Below are 22,369 nucleotides of genomic sequence, written 5' to 3' on the forward strand. Positions count from 1 at the left end.
ACCTAAAGATGTATGAACATCACATGGAAAGAAGTCTGGTCTGAAAATGTCAGCACTATAAATTATCTGATAAAATGTTAACTGTAAAGTACAAGCAGGCATCACTTTCACAGAGTGGATGAGAGCATCTTAAGGGTGACACAGTAAGGACTGAAGAACCACAGTACTATTATAATTAAAAGCAATATGGGGAAAGCTGTACCTGATTTTGCTGGAGAAGAGAAGGAGCCAAATCCCTGGGATGCGACACTCCCTGCACCGGTGCTGAAGGTCCCACTAGGTTTCTGCTCACCAAAGGACGACTGTCCAAATCCAAAGGTCTTGGCACCGCTACTCCCAAACAGAGTGTTGGCACCTAGAGGAGAAATAGGCAGATATATGTATCTTTTCAACAACTGTAAAATTGAGGTTTGTTTATGGTAAAAGTCTAACACTCACTCAAAAATATGTGACCAAAAGTTTGATTAAAAAAAAATAAATAAATCGGCAATCTTAATTTTTTTGTACAGATTGCGACAGCCTACCTGTCTGAGCAGGCTGCCCAAACCCTCCGGTGGAGACACTGGTGCCAAATGGGTTCTTGTTGGCAGCATCTTCGCTTGGTTTGCCTCCAAGGCCAGAGAAGAACCCTCCACCAGCAGCTGAGCCTGCTGTATTGGCTGAATTTGAGCCAAACAGAGTCCCACCAGATGATGGCTGCTGCTTGGAGAGAAATGTTACTTATACAATGTATCCAAAAGAATGGGATTTTTTAATTGTATTTTAAGACTATACTATTCATTGGTTGCTCTATCAATCAATTAAAAAAAGAAATCAGTGGGTGATACCTGTCCAAATACACTTCCGCTGCTAGCTTGTTGGCCAAACACAGGGGTGGCAGAAGAGCAGCCAAAAGCTGTAATTAGAAGACAAGAAAGTGTCATAAAACAGAATGAACCAATTCTGGAAACTCAGACCCCATTTAAAATCTGTCGACAGGTGTGACAAACTGCGTCTAACTGCTGAGCTGATGCATTACCATCAGCTGTCCACAGATACACAGACATTCCCATACTGTGTTGGGAATTTGAAGAATCTTCATGGGACAACTCCCCTCATGCCACCCTCTTTACTTAGACTGCCACACCAGCCAAAATCTCACAGCCATTGTCACACCTCCAACCCATTCAGGCACACAGTATACGGTACTACAGACACAATTGGGTGTCTTGTCAGCTAAATGAGTTATGTTTACACAGCCTTTATTATTGCCCACTGCCCTTAACATACAATACAAATAAGGAGTTGTCTGACGTTAGCTTAAATATTGTCAGACATGACTTACCTAATTGTGGCTGTGTAGTTCTGATAGTAAATATAACATCACTTTGAGTGACAATAAAGTATCTGGCTGGCTTGTTTTCACAGTTGACTGGTTTGAAATTGAGAATCTTGTATACCCAATTACTTTGAAAGCCTGGTGTCATTTTTCTAATTTATAAATAGCCACAGGATTCCGAAGATGTGCCAAATTTAGTAGCTACAGCTGTTATTTCAATGTATTAGATACATATTTTAAAACATTTAAGTAAATATAAATATCAGACTCATTGGACTCTGTATTGGCAAATACCCAATGTTAAAAGGTATCTGATCGGGATCAGGGCTAAATAAACTTGATCAGGAGTCGGGATATCTCACATTTTTACAAAACATTTGCTTCAATAGCTATACTTCTATTGCATTCCACAGAATATTTTGTTTCAATACTCAGCGGAAATAAATAAAACCACTAGCCACAAACGCTAACCATATTTTACTAATGAGAGCAGTAAGAAATCAAGTGCATACTCAAACTCACCTGAGGGCTGTCCAAAGCTGAACCCTGTAGATGAGGATGTGGTGGTGTTACTCCCAAACACAGGCGCTTGGCCAAATCCAGAGCTCTGGCCAAATGCTGGTGTTGTGGTTTGTCCAAACAGCCCTGAGCCAGTGCTGCTGGCTGTGTTGGCACTGCTCGTGCCAAAGGAGAAGGAACTGGCATTGGTAGCAGTAGCAGCACCAAACAGAACTCCTCCAGTAGTCGCGCTGTTAGAACTTGCTCCAAATGCTGATTGGCAAAAAGAAAAGCCACCGGATGTTTCCGTGTTGCTGGCAGGCTGGCCAAAGCCACTCACCTGGCCAAACACAGATTTGCCAAAAACTGTTCCAGTTGATGTACCAAACGCTGTTGAGCCAAATCCTGTGGATGCTGGGGCTGTAGGGGCCGAGGAAGCTGGAGGTGCAGCGGGTTGTCCAAACACAGTGCTAGCATCAGTTGTAGTTGTACTGTTAACAGCAGCAGGGGTGGTAGTGGTGGCTGCAGCAGCAACTGTGCTGATAATGGGTGTAAGTCCAAGGGAACTGCTGTCTGTTATTGTAGGGGCAGGTTGAGTAAAAATGGAACCTGGTTTGTCAGAACTGGGCACCTGGAACGCTGGTGGAGCTACCTGGGAGACGGGAGCTACAGCAGCAGCGGAAGTAGGCAGAGGAGTGGTGGTGGTGCTGTCTGGGGTGGCATCAACTGTGGCAGCTGCACTGGCTGTACTTGGAGGGATTGCTTCAGTTGGTGCGGTGATGGAGGAGGGAGGGTCTGGGGTAGGGGCCGTTGTGGCCAAAGGAAGTGGGGGTGTTGGTGCTGTAACTGCAGCTGCTGCTGTTGCTGTTTCTGTGTCGGCTGCATCCGCTGCGGGCTCAGGTACTACAAGGGTGCTCACTACAGCTGGTCCAGTACTAGGTTCTTTATCAGGGGGTGGTGTGGGTTCTGAAGGCTGTGGGGAAACCTTTGGTTCCTGTGAGGCGTCTGAAGAAGCTGCAAGAAGACTACCGAAAGACGTAGGTGAAGCTGAGGCAGTTGAGCTAGACTGGGTAACAGAGAAGGCCGGCTTGGGGTTCGGTTCAGGAGGCTTGAACAAACTGCCTGACGCTGCCCCCTTGGACAAGTCTGCTCCTGTAGAATCATCTGCAGACTTTTGGGGACCTGCAACAAAGCTAAACTGTGCTGCACCCTTGCCCATACCAAGTCCAGTTTCTCCAGAGGTAAATGAGCCAGCAGCTGCTTTTGCGGATGAATCTTTCGCTTCTTCTCCGTGGCCCACACGTAGTCCAGAGAAACAACCCAGAGTTTCTCCTCCAATTGTCTTAAGGGGTGGAGGCTCCATCCTGGAGGCAGTTGTGGTAGAGGCGGGTTTGTCAGCTGACGGGTAGGGAGGCAGGGTGGGAGACCCAGTGCCAAGAGCAGGGGAGGTGGACTTTGGGGTGAGGGAGAATGGCTCCTCTCCAGTCTGGCCAAACATCATCTTGCCATTTCCACCGAAGGAGAATTTATTCACATCCTTCACTGGAGAGACATAAGGGGGGAAAACACTGAAAATGTTGTGGCGTATACATTTGACATCATCCAACAACTATACCAAGTTGCTGTATTGTTTTTACCTTGTGAGATTCCAGCTCCCTGTGTAACAGAACCAAAACTGAAGCCTGTGGACCTGCAAAAGAAAATTTAAGTTAACAATGAACTAACAGTGAGAACATCTTTAGCTCCTGTAATGTCACAAATGTGGGCGGAATATTATTTAGGGATTTGATTACCTGTGTGGTTTGATAAGGAGTCAGGGGCAGAGGGAGAAATTAATAAATTAACCTTAACACTCTTTTGGAAAAGTACACAACCCATTATACTGCTCCAATAGCTACTTCCACCCACAAGCTGACGGTCTAGCAGTTTTATATGATGGAAGATGTTAGTTGGTTGCCCCAAATTACATTTGATTGGATAAATAAGTTGCACCCCCAAGTGCAGGATGAGTCATCAATATTTCAACCGTTTACAGGAAGAGAAAAGAGACTGATTTTGATATTTGAATACTCAAAATATTTGAAATGAAAAATGTTCTGTTTGTTATGTTTTTTTTTTATTTCTCTTTGTCTTTACGATAAATAAAATCATGCACATATAATAAACAACATGTTAAGCGTTCTTTTTATTTCAGAATGCTTCCTTAATTTTCATAAGTTGAATCACCCTGATGCGAAGGAGAAACCTTTGCTGGTGTTTTGCTCTGCTGAGCTAGCTGGAGCCACTGAAACATCCGGTTTGGATGATTGACCTGAAAGACAGAAGTTTATGAAGTCAATCAAATGCACACCTATGGTCAAGAATCATAGGCAATGTTCTTTACTGCAATTTGGTTTATGACCAAATCTGGGCAATAGGTAAGAGGAAACTTATGTAGTGTGCTTACCAAACACAAAGCTTGTCTGTGGGGTGGTTGTACTTTCAGCAGACATCTTCTGCATACCTTGGGTAGGGTTCTGCACAGACAGTTTTAAACAGACATTGGCTATCAGAGCTTAATTCTGCAAAACCTTAATGCAAAGGCGACATGTTACAGTGCAGGCTGTAAACTGCAATCGTATCCTAATGTAGAGAAAAAGGCAAGTGTGCATGTGCACACATTTAGTTGAGATCTGTGTGGGTCATTCCCATTAAGGTTACATTGAACTTGGGCCTGAACAGTGGCGAAGATTTGTGTGAGTAGTTCCCCTTCACCTAACTGCAATTTTTAACATCGACATGGGAGGGAGCTGGGACATTTCTCACCCATGCAGTTAATGGTCTGTCTTCACAGGCAAAACTGTCATCAATCTGTGAATTCTCACAAGTTTAATGTTCTTTAAAGTTGCAGTTAGAGGGATACTAACACTGAATTTGCGTATTCAAGTAACAGCATGTAAATGGATAAAAATACATTGAAGACATTTATGTGTGGCTGCACCATGCAGTTCAACTTGGAAATCTCAACCACTACAGGTTGTCAAGTCAATAATCTCATATTTCTCATAATCTGAATATCTGAGAATCAGATCTGGTATTTTTTAAGCATATGCGGTAGAGGTGGTTGATATGAGCAAAACATAATATCCCCATACTGATATTGCTGTATGGGGATATTGTTGCTGATATTATTTTCATAAGCTTCATCAAGATTTGATCAATCCTGTAAAACATATTTTACTTGCGAGCCAGTCGAGATGTATTTTACAGACTATTTAAAGAACGTGTCACTTCAATGATAGTTATGTAGCTGTGTGGGTGTACAAACACATGACAAAATGAATGACAGCTTGGTGAGTGATGGATAAATATATTACTCACTCGTTTGGCCTGGTTGGAAGAAACTGTTGCAAAGACCGGAGCTGCTGGATCTGGTACCGATGAGCTGGGAAAGAGAGCAGAAGGAGAAGAGAGTGTTCAAGTGTATTTATTTTTTTTATTATTATAAAACACCTTGAAATTTAGTGAAATTAGGTATTCATGTTTAATAAAATGAGGTATGCACAACCAAAAACCTGGTTTCTGCTACCAAATATTTCCTTTGTGTAGGGCTTGACAAAAAAGTAATATTATTCTTGGGAAAATATATACATACATACATACATACATACATACATACACATTTTTTTTTTTAATGAATAAAATTCGTCAAATAATAATAAAAAATAATAATAAACTATATGTATACACATAAATATAGTTTAAAAAAAAATGTTTTTAATTATTTGACGATTTTGTTCTGGTAAGACAAAATATATCGAGCTGGGAATTATTTGAAGAAAAGCCTGAACCATTACTGTACTGCGAGATAAAGGGTATGTTAGTGTGGAATCACACACTTCATCTTACTCTCACAATGCCTTGCTTTCCTTGTTTGTTATTGTGAGCAGGCTTTATTTGGGAAAAGCCTCAAGGAGGGATAGCCTGATGAAATATCAAGCACAAAAGTGGAGCACAGCCCAGTGAGGCAGAAAGAGTAAGGTGTAGGAGACCGGAAGGGGCAAAACAAGAGAGGGTGAATTGTGGAGTAAACAAAGAGCCAAATGAAAGACGAAAGGGAATTGAAGAGGATAATGGTATGAAAAGAGACAATTAGGCATTGCGCATACGTGGCAGTCTAAGTATTCACACTGTTTTGTTTTGGCTCTATTCTCTAGTCCTCAAAGACTGCTGGCATCTGCCAGTCGTGGGCAGAGATTGGCTAAGGTTAGGTGGAGTCAGTGACCTGATACATCTATGCCGGGGAGACACACTCAAAACAAACACTGGACCCCTCAAGGACTAATAGTGACAGACTACTACTACTCACTGTATCCAAAATAGATCCACGTAGATAGAGGCAGAAACTAACGCCATACATATTATATAATGCAAAATCCTAATTAACTTTATCTGCCATGATGTAGATACAAACTACAAACATTTCTGCAGTATGGTATGGTATACTACATTTAAGAAAGATGTAAAGGCAAACAAATGTATTAATTAATTAAAGAAAAATGAGTGATGTAGCTAAAGTCGGATGCATACTGTGTTCGCCACATACGCGTTTTCTGAACCAAATTAAAGTTACATATTGTAATCCAGTTTCAGTAACCTCTAGATTTAAGTTCATCCAAAGATAGCTAGCTGACAGAACCTGATACAATATACAGTCTGACGTTACTCCTTTTTATTCTTGGCCCAAAACCTCCACTACCTTTACACTAGAAACTAATTGTCACTTACTTTAGGACATTTCATGACATCATTTAAAATAAATCTATACCATTTTTGGTTTTTACCTGATGATATTGGAAACCTGCATTGAAGGCCCTTTGTCCTTGAGCTCCTGGACATTGACCACCTGAGGAACAGTCTTCAAAGTGGACTCTGTCAAGGAAGTACTGACGACAGCTGGAACACACAGAAATGCATATGTAAGCAATTCACACACAGAGATGGGCACATAAACCCACAAACAATGTTTATATTAAAAAAACAAAAAACAGAAGAGGTGTATTTAAATGAATTTAGTGTTTCCATGGTGATTTAAGCCTGGTTTAAAATTATACTCAAACGTTTGTAGTTTTTTAAGTGATTCTCTGATATGGCACACACTGTGCTGGGATATAAAGCTACCAGGCTCACATTATTTGGTCTGGAAGTCTGTGTCTCCCCCTGGTGAATTACAGTGGGCATAGCAATACAATATCATACAAACAGCTTCACACACACACAGTTGCCCATAACGACTTAATACATCTACCATTTAAAAATAAACAAATAAATAATTATTTTCAATCGCAGTCAAAGTCATGTTCTTCTTACCTGTCTTCTGATTGGCCATCTGCCTGCGTACAGCGGCATTGGCTGCAGCTTGCTGGGCCGGGATGGTGACAGGGATGCTCCTCTCAGTTGGTGGGGCTCCATGTTTTACTGTCTTTGTGGCAAGAGCAGTGCTTTCAGCCCCGCTGAGGTTGATCTTATTGGTTGGAACTGAAATATCAATACAGTGAGCAACATTTATTAAACAAAGCATGTCTACTAGTGTTTAGCAGCTGTACTCTGTGTTACATGTGACATTTAAAAGCAGTCTTCTCATGGCTTTGAATGCCAAACAACTCTATAACAACAGTTGATGTGATTTACTCACCAGGGCTGGCAATAGGGCTGAGTCCAAACCCCATGCCCTGTACTGAGTTCATTTTTGTTAAGGGGGTGGACTGAATGGCCCCGAAGCCTGGCAGGATAGAGGGGGTCCTCACAACTGTGGGATGGCGGGGGGTGGACAATGCTGGAGGAATGACAGGAAGGGGTTCTGGCTGCAGTTCCTCCTCCTCCAAGTCAGCTGGGTGGGGCTCCAGGGACAGGGAGGACGTAGAGCTTACATCATCCAAGTCCTCGTAGTATTTAGGTGAAAGGAAGGCTGAGCGAGACAGGTTGGCTGGAAGAGAATAAATGAAGAACATCTAAATCACCAAAAACTGTGATATAGCTGCATTATTGTAATATTTTTAAACACTGTTGTCAACATAAAAAAATCAACATGAATCTCATTGACATAGAGCTCCACAAATGCTGAATTTTGACAAGGCATTTCCAGTTCTGATGACATTATTATGAACTCAAAACCAGGTCTTAGATTTCATGTATCCTCTTTTAAATGCACTGGAGAGGCTTGATGATTTTACAGGTTACATCTTTACTCTTGTTCAACAACCCTATTCAAGTGACTATTCTTCCCAACATGTACTTGTTTAAATAGACCTTTTCTTTGTTTGACTGTTATCGGAGTCCATTTGAGAGTTATTACTAAATTTGTAAACTTTCATGCAAACACAAATTTCTAGTCAGTAAACCAAATTTACACAAACCACCAGATATGTGGAGAAAGTGTAACCCTTTTTAAAATTAGTTTGAGCAGGATATGTGTACCTGGTGCAGTTGAGCGGACAGGAGGCATCTGCCCCTTTGAGAGAAAGTTACGCAGCTGGGACTGTTTCACTGGTGATATCTTGACTGCGGGAGAAACATTTACAGTTAGTGTATGTTGCAATTAAGAAAAATTATATCCTTTATTATTCTAATTTTAAATATATAAAGATTAATACCTGGAGATTTGGGTTTGGTCTTAGGAGGGGAGGGGTCCAGTCTGGCTTTCAGGAGTGCATCCCTTAAACTCTCAAGCTCGCTTTCCAAGCTGTCATAAAACATGGATAAAAGTTGCTTAAGTTGCAAATAACACATTTTCTAAGAGCTATTTGCAGTGTACTGATGCTCATAATTAGAAATGAATGCTAATATCCTGTAAAGGCTTTCAAACGGCAATCTATGTTATTCATGGACTATGGTGATTATATTGTTAGCCATCATGCCATCCAGTTACGAAAACAAATAACCTTTGAAGTTGACTTTATTCAGTTTTTATTATTCAAAAACTTAGAATTTCAAGGTTAACTTAAAATATGAAGTCTCTGATTTCTGAACCTACTCCGTCGTCTCCTCTCACACAACAAACTCAAAATCTACAAAATGCAAGACTTATTTATCCTTGAGATTTTAACATTCCTCCACCCCTCTCCTTGTTGTTTGCCAGCTCCTACCCAGCAGTTGTTGCTGTAGCAGAACTGCAGTGTATAGTTGGAGTGGTAGTGTTGTTGTAGAGGCGCAGTGAAGTGAGTTGCTTAATAAACTGGTCCAGTCTGTTCTTCTGCTGGTTGATAATGTACAGGTTGTTGGCCAGTGTAGTAAATAGTCCCTCACGCCCTGGCACGACCATGTGTCTGTGAACATAATTATTTCATAACCAATTATACCAAACCCCAAATCTTTTCAGTAACAAATACTTAAATAGCTGGTATTTTGTGCTTACTTCTGCTTTTTCTTCCTCTCCAGGTGTTTCTCCCATTCCACATCCAGTACGTCATTTACATCTTCCACAGCAAACATTACATACTGGTAAAGCCTGCGAATCTCCTAAATAAGGAAATATTTCAATAAAATAGACAAAATGCTATGAGTGTGTAGGTGACTTATTTAAAAGTTTTACAAAAGGTACCCATTGAGGCAAACATTTCACCTTGAGCTGTTCCTCGCTGCGGGGGTCCAGAGGTTTTTTGTACAGTAGCTGTCTGTAATTTCTGTCTCTGCTCAGCTCACTCTGAGCCTTGGCTTCTTCTGCCCCAGCAAAACCCTCCAGTAAGGTGGTCTTCAGTGTACCAATGTCCCCATGGAGAGACTGTGAAAAAAGAAAAAAACAGGTTGGAAGAGGATTTCCATGCAACAATCACCTTTATTCAACAAGGAGTACACAACTATTAAACTAAAAAAAAATAAAATTCAATGACAATGTAGTTGTTGTAGTTAAGTGAAGGTGATTCTCTGGAATGCTGCCGGTTCTCCTAATTTTGTTTTTGGGAAATACCAATAAGACTAAAATGGTTGTATATAGTATATAAACTATAGACAAGTCATACAAGTCAATACATACTTTGAAGAATAGAATATTTAGGCCTGTACAAAATATGTGTGGTGCACTTTTCAACATCAGAAGTTAAAAAGGGAGAGGAGAAAAAAAAAAAATAGGCTACACACTTTCAAAATGTTCTCGTTAATATATAGCGCCTTTCATGAAACCCAAGGACACTTTACAGAATTACTGTGGCTAAGCTAAGGGAGGTTGTAGGCTGTGGTGAACAGGTGGTGTTTCAGGAGTTTTTTTTTTTTTTAAATGTCCAGGGATGTAGCATTTGAGATATCAGCAGTGAGGGTGTTCCAGAGGGATGGGGCTACAACAACAAAGGCTCTGTCTCCGAAGGTACAGAGTCTGGTGTGGGGAATGGAGAGCAGGCCAGGGTCTGAGGACCGTAGGTTTCGGGGTGGGGTGTAAGGATGGAGGAGGTCGGAGAGGTACTGTGTGGCCAGGGCATGGAGGGATTTATAGGTGAGAAGGAGGATTTTATATTTGATGCAGGACTTAATTGGGAGCCAGTGAAGGTGGATGAGGGTTGGGGTGATGTGCTAATTTATGATAATACCCAAATGTTATGCATCGTCTCCCCCAGCCACAAAAGGGGAAGATGGTATACATGCTGGGGCTTAAGTTTACTACTGCAAACTTATGGCAGTGGGTGTTATTCTAAGATCATTGCATTCTGAGTAGGAGGCAGCTGTTGGGGGTAGGATTTAGCTGGCGAGTGTGATTTAGCGAACAAGGATTTGGGTTAGCCCAAAAAATATCTGAACATGTTTTGGTTTTCCAACCGTGGTCTTACCTCTGTTGTTTCCTTGATCTCCAAGGTGAAAATATGGAGGTCCTCTGACTCCTTCCTCAACTCCTTCATCTCCTCATTTGTGCCAACCTTGAAGTCAGCTCTTGTGCTTCGTGCCTTGAGGTCATCTAACTCCTTCTGGAAGTGTGCAATCTGATGACAGGACAAAGACATGTTTAGTTATGAACTAAACAATTTGAGGAAACATTTCAACACTTGGTGTACAATAAATGACGCGTTATCTTAATCATGACCAGAACCGAGTCGCACCAACTATTCTTTACTAAATTTTTATGTTAAGTTCTTCCTAAGTTGTTAGTACTACAGTAGCACGTTTCTAGTGATTTCTAGTGATTTACTAAATTGGTTTGTACTATTAAAGTTAAGAAATGTCTTGGCTAATAAAGACGTGTATGTATGTATGTATGTATGTATGTATGTATGTATGTATGTATAATATGAATTTATTTACAATATATATAAATGTGAAAATTAGTTTTTAAGAAACTAATCAGTCAGTTCAATATGTAAACAGAAGTAAGCGTAGCATCACATCACTTAAAAAAAAAACTTTTAGGGAGGCCAAATTATATATTTAACTTTAGTGGCAATCGTTTCTAAATATAGCCATAACGTTGCTTTATGTGCGTTTCAGAGTTAGTAGTATTTATGCAGTTAAGAGTAAGCTGGAAATATCTAATTAAGCTAACCTAACCGACGTAACTGGGGCATTTAGTCTGAGTCCATTAGCATAGCTAATGTTTGAAGTAGCTATATTGTTTTGTGAAATGTAGTCTACCTAGTTTACATCATTATTAAACAGCATTTTGATCACATGTCAGAACAGATATGTACAGCACATTCCATTATCTCTTTTTTTTCACTACAATCTGAACCAGTCATATATATAGCAAGCTAACATCAGTTCTGTCAGTTAGCTAACCTAGTACAGTTAGCTAACAGTAAGTAGCTAGCATTATGCTAGTATGTTCCCCTCATATGATTTGGGCCATGAGGGTCTCACTTTTTTTTTTTAAGTTCACCAAAGTGGTACATGGTACTCCAGTGTGTACAGGATGATATGTCTCACCTCCTCTAATATACCAGCCATAATGGGATCAGAGTCTTTCTTTTGCTGTAGCTGTTTCTCCAGGGCCTTCACACTAACAGCTGCCTGCATCAAGAAGTGATTAAGTACATCAAAACCTACAGTTAAATCAGTATGAAACAACAAAAACACACACAACCAAAATACGTTTGAGCAAAAATAAGAAAGATTTCTGGTATCTAATAACACTTTTCTTCACTAACAGTTAGTTTCAGTTGAACATTCTGTTGCTAGTAGCAACAGCTACTAGCACAGTTCCATAGCAGTTGCAGTTCAACTGACATTGTTACATCCACCCATTCTATATCAATGTATCCACCATTTTGTCAGATCTGTTAGCACAAATGTTACATATCTCTACTCCCCTAAAGCCATTGTTGAAGTATTATAAATAGGTACTGTTTTTTTTTCATAGCTGTTTTTAATTGTTTAGTAGTGATTTGTTAATTAACTGCAATCAGTTTACTGCTTAAGGTAGCCATTATACTAGCTGTTTGAGGCAATGTGTTGCTAATATAACAGTCTAAGTTACTGTTGGTTTATGTACGCACTCTTTACTTTTACTCTAGTGGACTGGATGTTTACTAGATTAATTAGGGACTGAATGTGTTTTTTTCACAGGTGACACATTGTTTCTTAATGCAGTGAGGTAGAATGTCGCTAATTCGACAGTTTTCTTGTGATTGTACTAATCCATTTAAACAATAATTGTGGTCTAACTCTTATCCAATAACAATGAGTGGAGGCTGTGTGACTTCAGTGTGTCCTATGGTGGATAGGTTTATCTTTTGACACAATTTTTAACAAAATATCAACTACTACTAAAAGAGGTCTAGTTAATATATGAACAGAGAAACTCCTTCATAATAAACAGGCAGGACCTGTGGAGTTTGGAGACGGCCTTGGGCAGCAGGAGCAGGTTTCTGGACGACTGTGGGTGGTGTGCTGGTTTGAACTGGACGCACTGGAGCTGAGACACAACCAACAATATTATAAATCATGACCTAAGTCATGTACACTTAAGAATTCTTGAATAAAACAAAAACAAATAAGAATGACACACTTGTGCTAAGTATAAAAGTGAAGGAACTGAGGCAGGCTTACTCAACACAGCTGGTGGCTTAGTGGCTGAGAGTGGAGGGGTGGTCAAACTACTGGAATTGGAGGCAACGGTTTTGGGCAGCAAGGGATTAAAGGGGAAAGATTGTGGTGCTGCGGTCTCCAGTGCTGAAAACCTTGGGAAACAGCAGACAGATTTTCTAAGTATTTGTACGTATGTAGAAAAACCTCAACGTTTCAGTTGGAATACCGTAATAAATGATAGGTCAAAAATAATGATTTACCTCTCATTTAGATTAAGTTTCACTGTTGGTTGAGAGGCAGTAGCAATGCTCTGGGGTGTTGGAGCTGGAACTGGAGCTGCCACTCCTGATGTTTTGATGGAAGGGGTGAAAGAAAACGCTGAAGGTGCTGAGGGGGTGTCAGAGGGAGGTTTGACAAAGGAGAAGCCTGAGGACCCTGAGCCAAAAGGTGTGGACACCTCCAGGGAGAAAGCTGGTGCAGAGGTGGAGCACGTAGTTGGCACTGAGAAACTGAAGCTTGACGATGCCGACGAAACAGGAGCTGTGGGAACCATGCTGAACGGGGCAGCGGAGGAAGCTGCAGCAGGGGCTGAAGGAGTAGAAGCAGCCGCTGAAGTAAGACCAAGGTTTGTGAATGTTGCTGGGACAGATGGGAAGGAGGCAGCAATTTTGGGTGGTTGGGCTGCCAAGGAACCTGTAAACAGAAAATAAATTTGCTTTCATTTAATCTCATCACATGTTGGGCAAGTTGTGTCTATACGCAAAGGTTGCTAATTCTAGAAGCCTCAGAGAGAAAATTAAATCCACATTTCTTTATGGTTATTTCTGTAAGACTTCAAAGGAGTTTGTGCACAAGTTTCTGAGCCTCGAGGAGTTTGGCTGTGTAAAAACGCTGGTTTACTAGCTTCATAAAAAGTAAGCACTTCAGTCTAGTCAAAGATCCCTGCATGACCAAAACAACTTGTCTCATTTAATACATAGTTAGTGAATATAGAGTAAAAAACGACTGAAAACAAGAAATGATTAGATAAAAAAAAAAACATTCTAGCAACAGAAAAAACTAAAGAAAACGATTGTCAGCATTAATGAATAACATTTTGCTTTAGTGTGACATTAAGATAAGCTTGATAAGGGATATATTTGGACATGCTGTTAGCTTGATTGACAGGTCTCTCTGCCTGTTAAACTGAGCGGTGAGATTAAACTCTTTAGAAACAAATGGGTGACATGTCAGATGATATGTCAACAGCCTATGATGGCATTAGGAAATGGAAATCACTTGCACACACTTTGGTATCACTGCATTAGATGAGCATTACTTGAGGAAATGTATCACTGAAATGTGTGATTATGAATAATTGTGCAGCCCTCTCAACATTTTATACGAAAATATCTGTTGAGTTCACTGGCTCCCTCACCTGGCTTGGGTTGTCTCTCCCCATCCAAGGCGAGGGCAGTGGGGGCTGAGACCAGTTGCTTAACCCCAGGATTAACGTTGAGCAGAGCAAATGGGCATAGTAATCCCTCCGTGGAGAGCATCAGCATTGTGGGCGCTGGGGGCAAGGTCTTCTCATCAGCTTTGAAAGGGAGAAAAGATGGGATACAGACATTCAGAAAGAGAAATACTGTAGTCTTCATGATGTGTAGTAAAAAAAATGTTTACTATAATTTCACAAAACATATGAAACACATTACTCTCCAGGCAAAACTTACTCACACATGCACAGATTCCATTTCGTCTCCCTCGGACACATTTTGTAACCTTCCACAGATCAGAGAGCCAGGAAGAATCCGTAGCTCTCTTGCAGTTTTGTATAGAGTCTAATAACTGAGAGCCACGTGCATGTGCAACCTACTGTACATTGCGCAGTAACAGACTTTTGTAAAAAATTATTTAGCATTCTTCACAGCTTTGTGCTTCCAACTCACACCACTGCAACAGGAAGATGATTAACAGCAAGTGTTATGATGTACTAATCTCATTGACCTTGGCTCATTCTGCCCCCCTGTGGTTAAAATTAGTAGCCAGCATTCAGTTCAAAAAGGCACACTGTAGTCGTGTACAGAAACTCTCCTAAAACACCTCATTTGGTAAAACACAATCCACCGCATTCTTGTTCTTGGCAAACCCCCAAACAGAGTTACTCTTTCCTGCTCTTCACACCCACTTTCCTGCACTCTCCACAATCATGCAATGTGCTGTGGGCTGCAGACAAAAACAGGCAAAGCCAGTCTAAACCAACATTTAAACGATGAAACCGAGTATTCACAATTCCCAAATTAAAGATGCACAGGTCAGAGGTAATACTAGTGATTTCAGATACGTCAAAAAAAAGTACACTGAACACTTTGTTTTCTCTACAGCTTTCTCATATCTAAAACTATTCCTCAAGTATAACTTTCACTGTCACCAGCGGATGACAGCACTAACTGCTCTTTCTAAGTACATGTCAGTGTTTGATTAATTACCACTGACTCATCTCTGGACTATTATCATATTATTTGCATTTACTGTTTATTCATTCCACGCACTGCATGTCTGCTTTTGAAATTATTAAAGTATATTAGTATTTTATTGCCTGCATAAATACAATGCTATATCTATTACAGACACATACAACCACACACAAAAATACATTTACATATTTAATATACAAATACATATTCAAGCAAACTTGAAAATTGCAAGTATTATGTTTCAAGAAATAAAGTGATCTAAGTTCTCCACAAAATTTGTACACAATGCAGAGAACAAAAACTAAAATACAGCATCTAATGTTTAGTTTAATCTCAGTTATGAAACTATGGTTGAAAGATAGCGAGAAGCAAAACAGATGGAAGAGAGTGAACAGAAGGGAGAGGCACACGGTAAACCTCATCAGCATTCTGCAACAGGATTGTCTGGGCTTTGGTGTTTGTTGTGGTCCTCTAGCTTGTGTGAGCCATTTTAATGAGCGCATTTTTTTTTCTACACAGATGAGTCTTGTTACTCTCCCTTCGCTTTCCCTATCCGATGTCTCATTTCGGATAAAGGTTTTGATCAGACTAAAATCATGTCAAAATGTTGTTCAAATTGCAGGTTTTTTCTTGCTGGGGAGGAAGTTCTTGAGTGAGGGGGGAGAGATGTGACTAGACAGTAACAGCAGCTCTACGTGAATGTCTGGCAGACTAGGCCATTTAAGATAAAATCGTGTACTGAGACGGTAGCTTATCACTATTCTTTGCACATGCTGCAAAAGAGCACTGCAGTGGATGCTGTATGCACAAAGAAACCTGGCAAATTTCAGCTTCATCTAAATATTAAGGGAGTGTTTAGCATCTTAAAACAAAGACAACGGAATGCAGTTCAAGAGATAACACCAACTATTATGAAATTAAAGTTAACTTTAATAGAGACCCCTCAATTCTTAAATATGCCAATCTAATACCACAGGAATCATTAGTTTGCAGGAATCTGAGAAGACAAACGGTGAAAGCCTCAGTACTTTAAAGTTTTTCTTAAAAAAGTTAAACATATGTCTTACCCCTACAGTACGAAATACTCTAAGCATGTTTATTAAAACAGGCTTATTGGGGTGGGCGGTATCGCTGGTGGCAGATGGTGTACAAACCTGCCTAAACTGGTTTAATTCTCGCTACACCGAAGTGCATTCCGTCAGCTTCACCGCAGATGGCAATTGCAGTTGGGAGAGATCAGATTTAACATATTTTGACTATTAAAAGTAGGAAATGTTGTGATTTTAGCTTGATTATGGCAGAGAATATGGTTGAAAACATATTCTATTACCGTCTATGTGATTTTATATTGTGATAGCGATCATACAAAATATTGGGATATAGTACATTTTCTGAAAATTAAATTCAGAAACTGGTCACAAATTAAAAAAAACAAAAAAAAAAACAGATGGTAGTGGCTGTTTAGGACATGAATTAAATACATGTCATATCAAGGTTCACCTCACTGATGCATAAATCCAACATTGCCATAAACCAGTCCTGCTCAATGATTTGAAAACACTGTCCTACTTGAGTAGAAATCTACCTCAGCTTTATATATATTTTCTATAAATAAAGACACACACACACACACACTGGGGTCAGCATTAAGCCAAATTTTTTTTTTACAGGGGTTCCGGCAGAACTTGAATATAATAATTATCACACCACAACAAGACTGATTAAACAACACATTTGTGATAAACAGCATTTGACCTTCGATAAAAAATAAAATAAAAAATAATATTAATTTTAATAGTAAATTAAAGCCTAACTTTGTTATTGTTTTTTGAAAAGTGATAAAAAGACTTTACTGGGCTCCAAGTTGGTGTTAATAGGCCAACTGATAACCATCTTTGAGGGCCCCCTTTGCTGAAGAGAATTTAACAACAAATATTATGGTAAGTGTAGTCGTATTGTGTAGATGTGGTGAAATCAGTGGTCAGACAGAAGAAGAGAGGAAGTACACAGAAAGCCAAATTCCACTTACTGATGTAGATCTCCTGCTGGCTGGTGTAGTCTATGGCTAAGCCAAGGGGCAGAGTGTCGTCATTTGTCTCGGTCACTGGAAGCTCAGCCCTACTTGCATCTTCCAGGATCCAAAGCTCCCAGATCTACAAGGACAACAATCAGTCGTGGTCATCACAGGCTACAGACATTTCCTCACACCATACAGTAAGCGTTCAAACTGCAAATTAAAGCTCAATGAAAAGATCAGAATAGATAAAAAGTTTTCTTCTTCATGTAATCAGTTGTAGCATAGATCAAACCAAGTCTAATTCAGCACTAAAGACCCAAGATAACATTATTTATTTGCAGCGGAGATCTAATACGGTAATTGAAAAACTTCAGCATATCCACAAACTGGCCTAACTGCAGTGAATTTGGCATTAGGTAGAACAGCTATGTAACTGTCCCTGGTACTTTACTATATCGATCTTATAGTTTACTTCTCTCCTGGAATTTAAATGGAAATCAATCATCGTGAGAGACACCTTTCATTTCTATCTTCATTCAAGACAGTGTCATTTAAAGTCAAACTTTGAAATTCATTTAAATTATTTCGATAACATCTTCAGCTTTTCACTTGATTTTGTACCTTGTCCTCTCTGGCGGCTATGACGCTGACTTCAATGGAAGCTGCTGATGCCGCAAACACAAGGTCCCTGGATTAAATAAACAGTGAGGCAAAGAAAAACATTACACCAATTTGATCAATTTACACCAAACTTGAGTTTGAAATTATAAACACAGTTATAATGCTTTTGGATGCATCCTATACCATCCATGCCTGTAAATCGTGATCATTCTTACCAGTCTTCTACATGGCTAAGAAAGTAGTGGTGTTGTCGTTCAGTGCAGCTTCCGTACACTGATTCACTAAAGTTCAAATACTTTATGTCCACATTCTCATCCTTCTTCTACAAAACAACAAACAAAAACAAATCACAATTTAACACATTTGGTTATGGTACATTAACAAGATGGAACAACTGATTAAAATTCTGTGTGGTGGAAGCATATTGTAGCTGGTTAATAATTTATAATTTTACCAGAAAAAGAATGCCACAAGAAAAACTGAGAAGTACATGCTGCCCGGCTGCAATTTAAATTTTCATATTAAGTGACAGTTGATGCATGAACAAGGAGATGTGTGACAAGTTGTGACCTCAGTAGCTCTATGGAACCAACAACAAAAGCCTTATACTGTATGGCTTAGTGGTCAGTTACATGAAGCATTCTACTCAAATAACAATACATAAGGAGGTGCATGGGAGCTGCAGTAGGAGCCTCTATGTAACTACAGAGCCACTTCAAAAAATTATGGTAACACCATAAAACGTGTGGCCTTAAAAGCTACAATATGTAATCTGGCAGAGGATCAAATGCTACAATTTGTTTCTTCGCCTTGTTGTGGCCATGTGGAGAACATAGCTTCAAAAAAAACATGTAAGATTCATGTGAATTTAAAAATAAATATATGGTCATATTTATCTACTGAGGCGATGGGTAAGACAGCATTGAAGATGGGAGGGGTGCAAGATGACAATAATCCAAATGTGAATAGGTGAATTCAGTGGACTATGGATGTAGGGCATACTCACAGGAAGGGAGATCAACACTAGCTCAGGAGGAGTCTCAAGGGAGCCATCTGCAGCAGCATATACCACTGCAAACACAAAGGTTCTCAGCCACAGCACATCCAGAACTGTGAGAGACAACGGAAAGAGAGGCATTAGCTGCAGATGGGATTTACACACAGTTATGAAAGTAAAACTAAATTAGAATGTGATATTTTGTCTCATATGTCATTAATAGTCCAGCTCAGTATATGGCGTACAACACATCTCATTCAATTTAATCGGTACAGGATCCGCCTTACCTTTGACAGGTTCGTCAGAGGTGTAGAAGTTTGGACATGGGATAACTTTCTTTTCTTCTAGTGCCTTTTCAACCGAGGAGAAAATCAGTTATTCATCTTGTCAGTCATCGGATGCTGCAGCTCTGAGGGAGCAATATGTGTTTTATTTTTTAATTACGGTGAATTCGGTTCACTTACTGGTGTATACTGACTGACTGTGGAATTCATTTTTCCTGCAGCAACTTGTTTTCCTTTTGGACTCCAGCAAACTGTGGGAAACGGAGTACATTAACTAAAATTGAGCCACAATAGAGATATAGAAGACAAGTGAACTCAACTATTATGCGCAGAGTTTCACTCACGACACGTGATGCCATTTGAAGCAGGTAGCTCGGCCTGCACTTTGACACTGTCAGTAACATCCAAAATCATCATACAGCCGTCAGACAGACAGACAGCCAACATGGATGCCTGTACAGGATTCCACTTCAAGTCTTGCACTAAACTGCCAGGGGGTACTGCTGGCAGCAGTGATGCAAAAGGTAGCTTCTGTGGTCTTGCCTGAAAGGGCATAAAGAAAAGTAAAAAAATCTCAACAACTCAAATGCATAAACTAATAGCTACATATCTGGGCATGAGAAGCAATCACATTTGAACTGAAATTTGTGAAAGTGTAAATTGATTTAATTTCCATGAAATTATTTCATTATGTACTATCTTCCAATAATAATTTGACTGTTCGTTGCATACAGACTATTCCCATGCAGTAGAGGTTTACAAACTGTATTTATTAAAAGGTATATAAAAATAAAAAAGGTAGAATTATTTGGAGACTTTATGGTAAATTAAATTAAAAATGATAATTTGATTGAAAATAACTGATGCATGTCTGGGTTTTCTTTATATTAGGGGCATCTGCAAGTCTGCTGCTGCTCACACTGGATAGCTCTGAATAACAATGTTAGCTTAAAAAAAGTTTAAAATGTGCACAACATTTTTATAAGAAAAGATCAGTAATTTCTTTGTTTAAATTGTTTATTTCATTAAGTTATCTGCATTGGGCAAGTATTTACTGGAGGACTGTGGTGATCCTGAGACAAACCAGCAAAACCTGAAATAAGCGTGATGTATTTCTAATACACTGGTACATTAAATACAGACTAAAGTAGTCACCTTGTTCATGAAGGTGCGGACATCATAGAATGTGAGGGACAAACCCGCCTCCTCAGTCATGCCACATACTGATAAGGTAAGTTCATCACAACTGAGAGCCAAGTGGTGCAGAGCCAGATCCACATTAACCTCCGCCAATGCTGCTGTCCCCTCGACTAGATCCAAGTGGAAAATTAGAGGGAAACGTAAGAGACACGAATGGACAAAAAAAAATGATGACAATGTTGTGCAAAACTGATTGGATACATATTAAAATTAAAACCTGTATGGTCATATTCATACCTATTTCGTTGGCGTTACCATCAAATTTATCAGACAGAATGTCTTGAGTTAGGTAAACTTTGAATGTTTTGTGGAGTCCGACAAAAGTTAAACCAAATTTGTTTGAGATGGTAAGCAGACTAGTTCTTTCTTTGGGCAAATCTTCAGCAGGGTCAAAGACTCTTGTTTTCTTCATCTGACGAAACTGAAAGTCCTGAAAAAGAAAAACAAGCACTGCTTGTTACTTCAGGGTGAGCAGTTATGGGTGGTAAACATATATGGTTCCAGTTCAATAACTGCAAACTTAACTAAACCGTACCTCCTTTTAGGAAGAAAAACAAGAATATTGTCAATAATGCTAGACATGTGCGCACCATTATAATCTAACAGGCCCCTTTTTTTTTTTTAACTGCGAGTAACATAAAGCGGCATACTTGCCTTTTAAAGAAGTATCTGTCTACTAACCTTGACTAGTTGTTACCAACACAAGTTATGTAAAGCCTCAAAATGAAAGTTAAAACCTTGGTTGATAGCCGACATGCTGTGCAGTCACGTCACGTTAGCTAACAATGCTAAGCTGCGTTGGTAACGTTCCAGCAAATGTATTGAAGTGACACGTATTTAATGACTTTATTTCACACACAGGATGTTGTTTATTAACATAACCTCAAGTTAACATCCAACTATCAGTGAGCATAACGTTTAATGATGTAGCTTTAGCTAATGTGCTAATAGCTACCGTGCTAGCATTTAGTAGCTGGCTACAAACTGAGAAGATAAAAGTTGCTGGAACAGCTTTTTCTTGCAAGACTTTTTAACTCTTACCAAGGTCTCTAACTGCTATCTTTGTATAAGTTATCAATATGGCTCTGTAACTTAAATGTTTATGGGTTAGGGTTAACTAAGCAAAAACTTAAACCCGACCAGCTAAGCTAGCCAGAACCATTAAAGATGAACTGACACAGTGCTAGCAAACATTAGCTCACACATGCTAACCTGTCAACACAACTTGTGGATAACAGCATACCTTCATTTCCCTCTCAGGAGGGGAGTCTGTATCGTCACTCATTTTAAAGCACCAAGGCTGTTGCTTTTCCACGCGATCTGTTGTGTTAGTTTATACCCTCCTTGTTTGTATCTGAGACAAATTTCTGGTGAGCCACATTAGTCTGTCAGGAGCACACCGCGCGATTTTGCCATAAAAACGTCATAGCTACGTAGGATGACAAATTGATGCCAGAGCACCCTGAGGCTATGGATGAGACCCTGAGACCACCACATACTTAGATACACTTAGATTTAAATAACTGTAATTTCTGCCAAAGCTGATATAGAAACATCGACACATCTTATTTGAGTATTTGGATCAAAATGTATACGTTTGAAAATAGCCACCCACCCTTGATGAATATCGTTGTCAATTAAATGTTAATGAATCATTTTATTTGTAGCCTACATATATATTTGTTATGTATTTGTATGGCTAAAAGGAATGCCTTGGCAAGAAGATATTTTGTTTTCACTTGTTTTCCTTTATCATTTTCACAAGATTTTTTTGTTTTGTTAATGTGATGTAAGATTGTATTAAAATCACTTCAAATAAATAAACCAGAAAAATCCTGAGACTAGAACACTGAGCTCATACACAAAAGCTCCTTTAACAAATGGGGACAATATCTGGCTTATTTTGGAACTAGGTTGTTCCAAAATGTGTTACATTTAAAGACAAACACAAAAAAATATATTGAGTTCCAATGCAGATTTAAAAAAGATATAATT

General features: G+C 39.5%; 1 protein-coding gene across 5 annotated transcripts in view; it reads right to left on the reverse strand.

Moving 5' to 3' along the window:
* Positions 1–21,820, reverse strand: part of nup214 (nucleoporin 214) — a 35,731-nt gene extending 13,911 nt beyond the window's left edge. For 2 of the 5 annotated variants that reach the window (XM_031317579.2, XM_031317577.2), the window contains exons 1-32: positions 21,618–21,820; positions 20,612–20,804; positions 20,330–20,484; positions 19,519–19,717; positions 19,355–19,425; positions 19,178–19,241; positions 18,900–19,003; positions 18,109–18,215; positions 17,894–17,960; positions 17,285–17,408; positions 14,217–14,375; positions 13,060–13,492; positions 12,821–12,951; positions 12,598–12,686; positions 11,699–11,782; positions 10,612–10,761; positions 9,417–9,575; positions 9,210–9,313; positions 8,941–9,120; positions 8,449–8,537; positions 8,273–8,356; positions 7,491–7,781; positions 7,166–7,333; positions 6,640–6,751; positions 5,177–5,240; positions 4,263–4,332; positions 4,043–4,127; positions 3,454–3,506; positions 1,841–3,358; positions 828–895; positions 525–702; positions 203–355 (exon numbers count right to left, since the gene is read on the reverse strand). In XM_031317579.2, coding sequence (XP_031173439.1) covers positions 203–355; positions 525–702; positions 828–895; positions 1,841–3,358; positions 3,454–3,506; positions 4,043–4,127; positions 4,263–4,332; positions 5,177–5,240; positions 6,640–6,751; positions 7,166–7,333; positions 7,491–7,781; positions 8,273–8,356; positions 8,449–8,537; positions 8,941–9,120; positions 9,210–9,313; positions 9,417–9,575; positions 10,612–10,761; positions 11,699–11,782; positions 12,598–12,686; positions 12,821–12,951; positions 13,060–13,492; positions 14,217–14,375; positions 17,285–17,408; positions 17,894–17,960; positions 18,109–18,215; positions 18,900–19,003; positions 19,178–19,241; positions 19,355–19,425; positions 19,519–19,717; positions 20,330–20,484; positions 20,612–20,804; positions 21,618–21,659 — 5,548 coding nt within the window. In that variant the 5' untranslated portion in view covers positions 21,660–21,820. Of the gene's footprint in view, positions 1–202; positions 356–524; positions 703–827; positions 896–1,840; positions 3,359–3,453; positions 3,507–4,042; positions 4,128–4,262; positions 4,333–5,176; positions 5,244–6,639; positions 6,752–7,165; positions 7,334–7,490; positions 7,782–8,272; positions 8,357–8,448; positions 8,538–8,940; positions 9,121–9,209; positions 9,314–9,416; positions 9,576–10,611; positions 10,762–11,698; positions 11,783–12,597; positions 12,687–12,820; positions 12,952–13,059; positions 13,493–14,216; positions 14,376–17,284; positions 17,409–17,893; positions 17,961–18,108; positions 18,216–18,899; positions 19,004–19,177; positions 19,242–19,354; positions 19,426–19,518; positions 19,718–20,329; positions 20,485–20,611; positions 20,805–21,617 lie in introns of all 5 variants that reach the window. The other 3 variants (XM_035991504.1, XM_031317578.2, XM_035991506.1) reach the window with 3 other exon arrangements.
* Positions 21,821–22,369: the final 549 nt, after the last annotated feature.

This window comes from Sander lucioperca, chromosome 14 (genome assembly GCF_008315115.2).
Source record: "Sander lucioperca isolate FBNREF2018 chromosome 14, SLUC_FBN_1.2, whole genome shotgun sequence".
In the NCBI taxonomy this organism is placed as follows: domain Eukaryota; kingdom Metazoa; phylum Chordata; class Actinopteri; order Perciformes; family Percidae; genus Sander; species Sander lucioperca.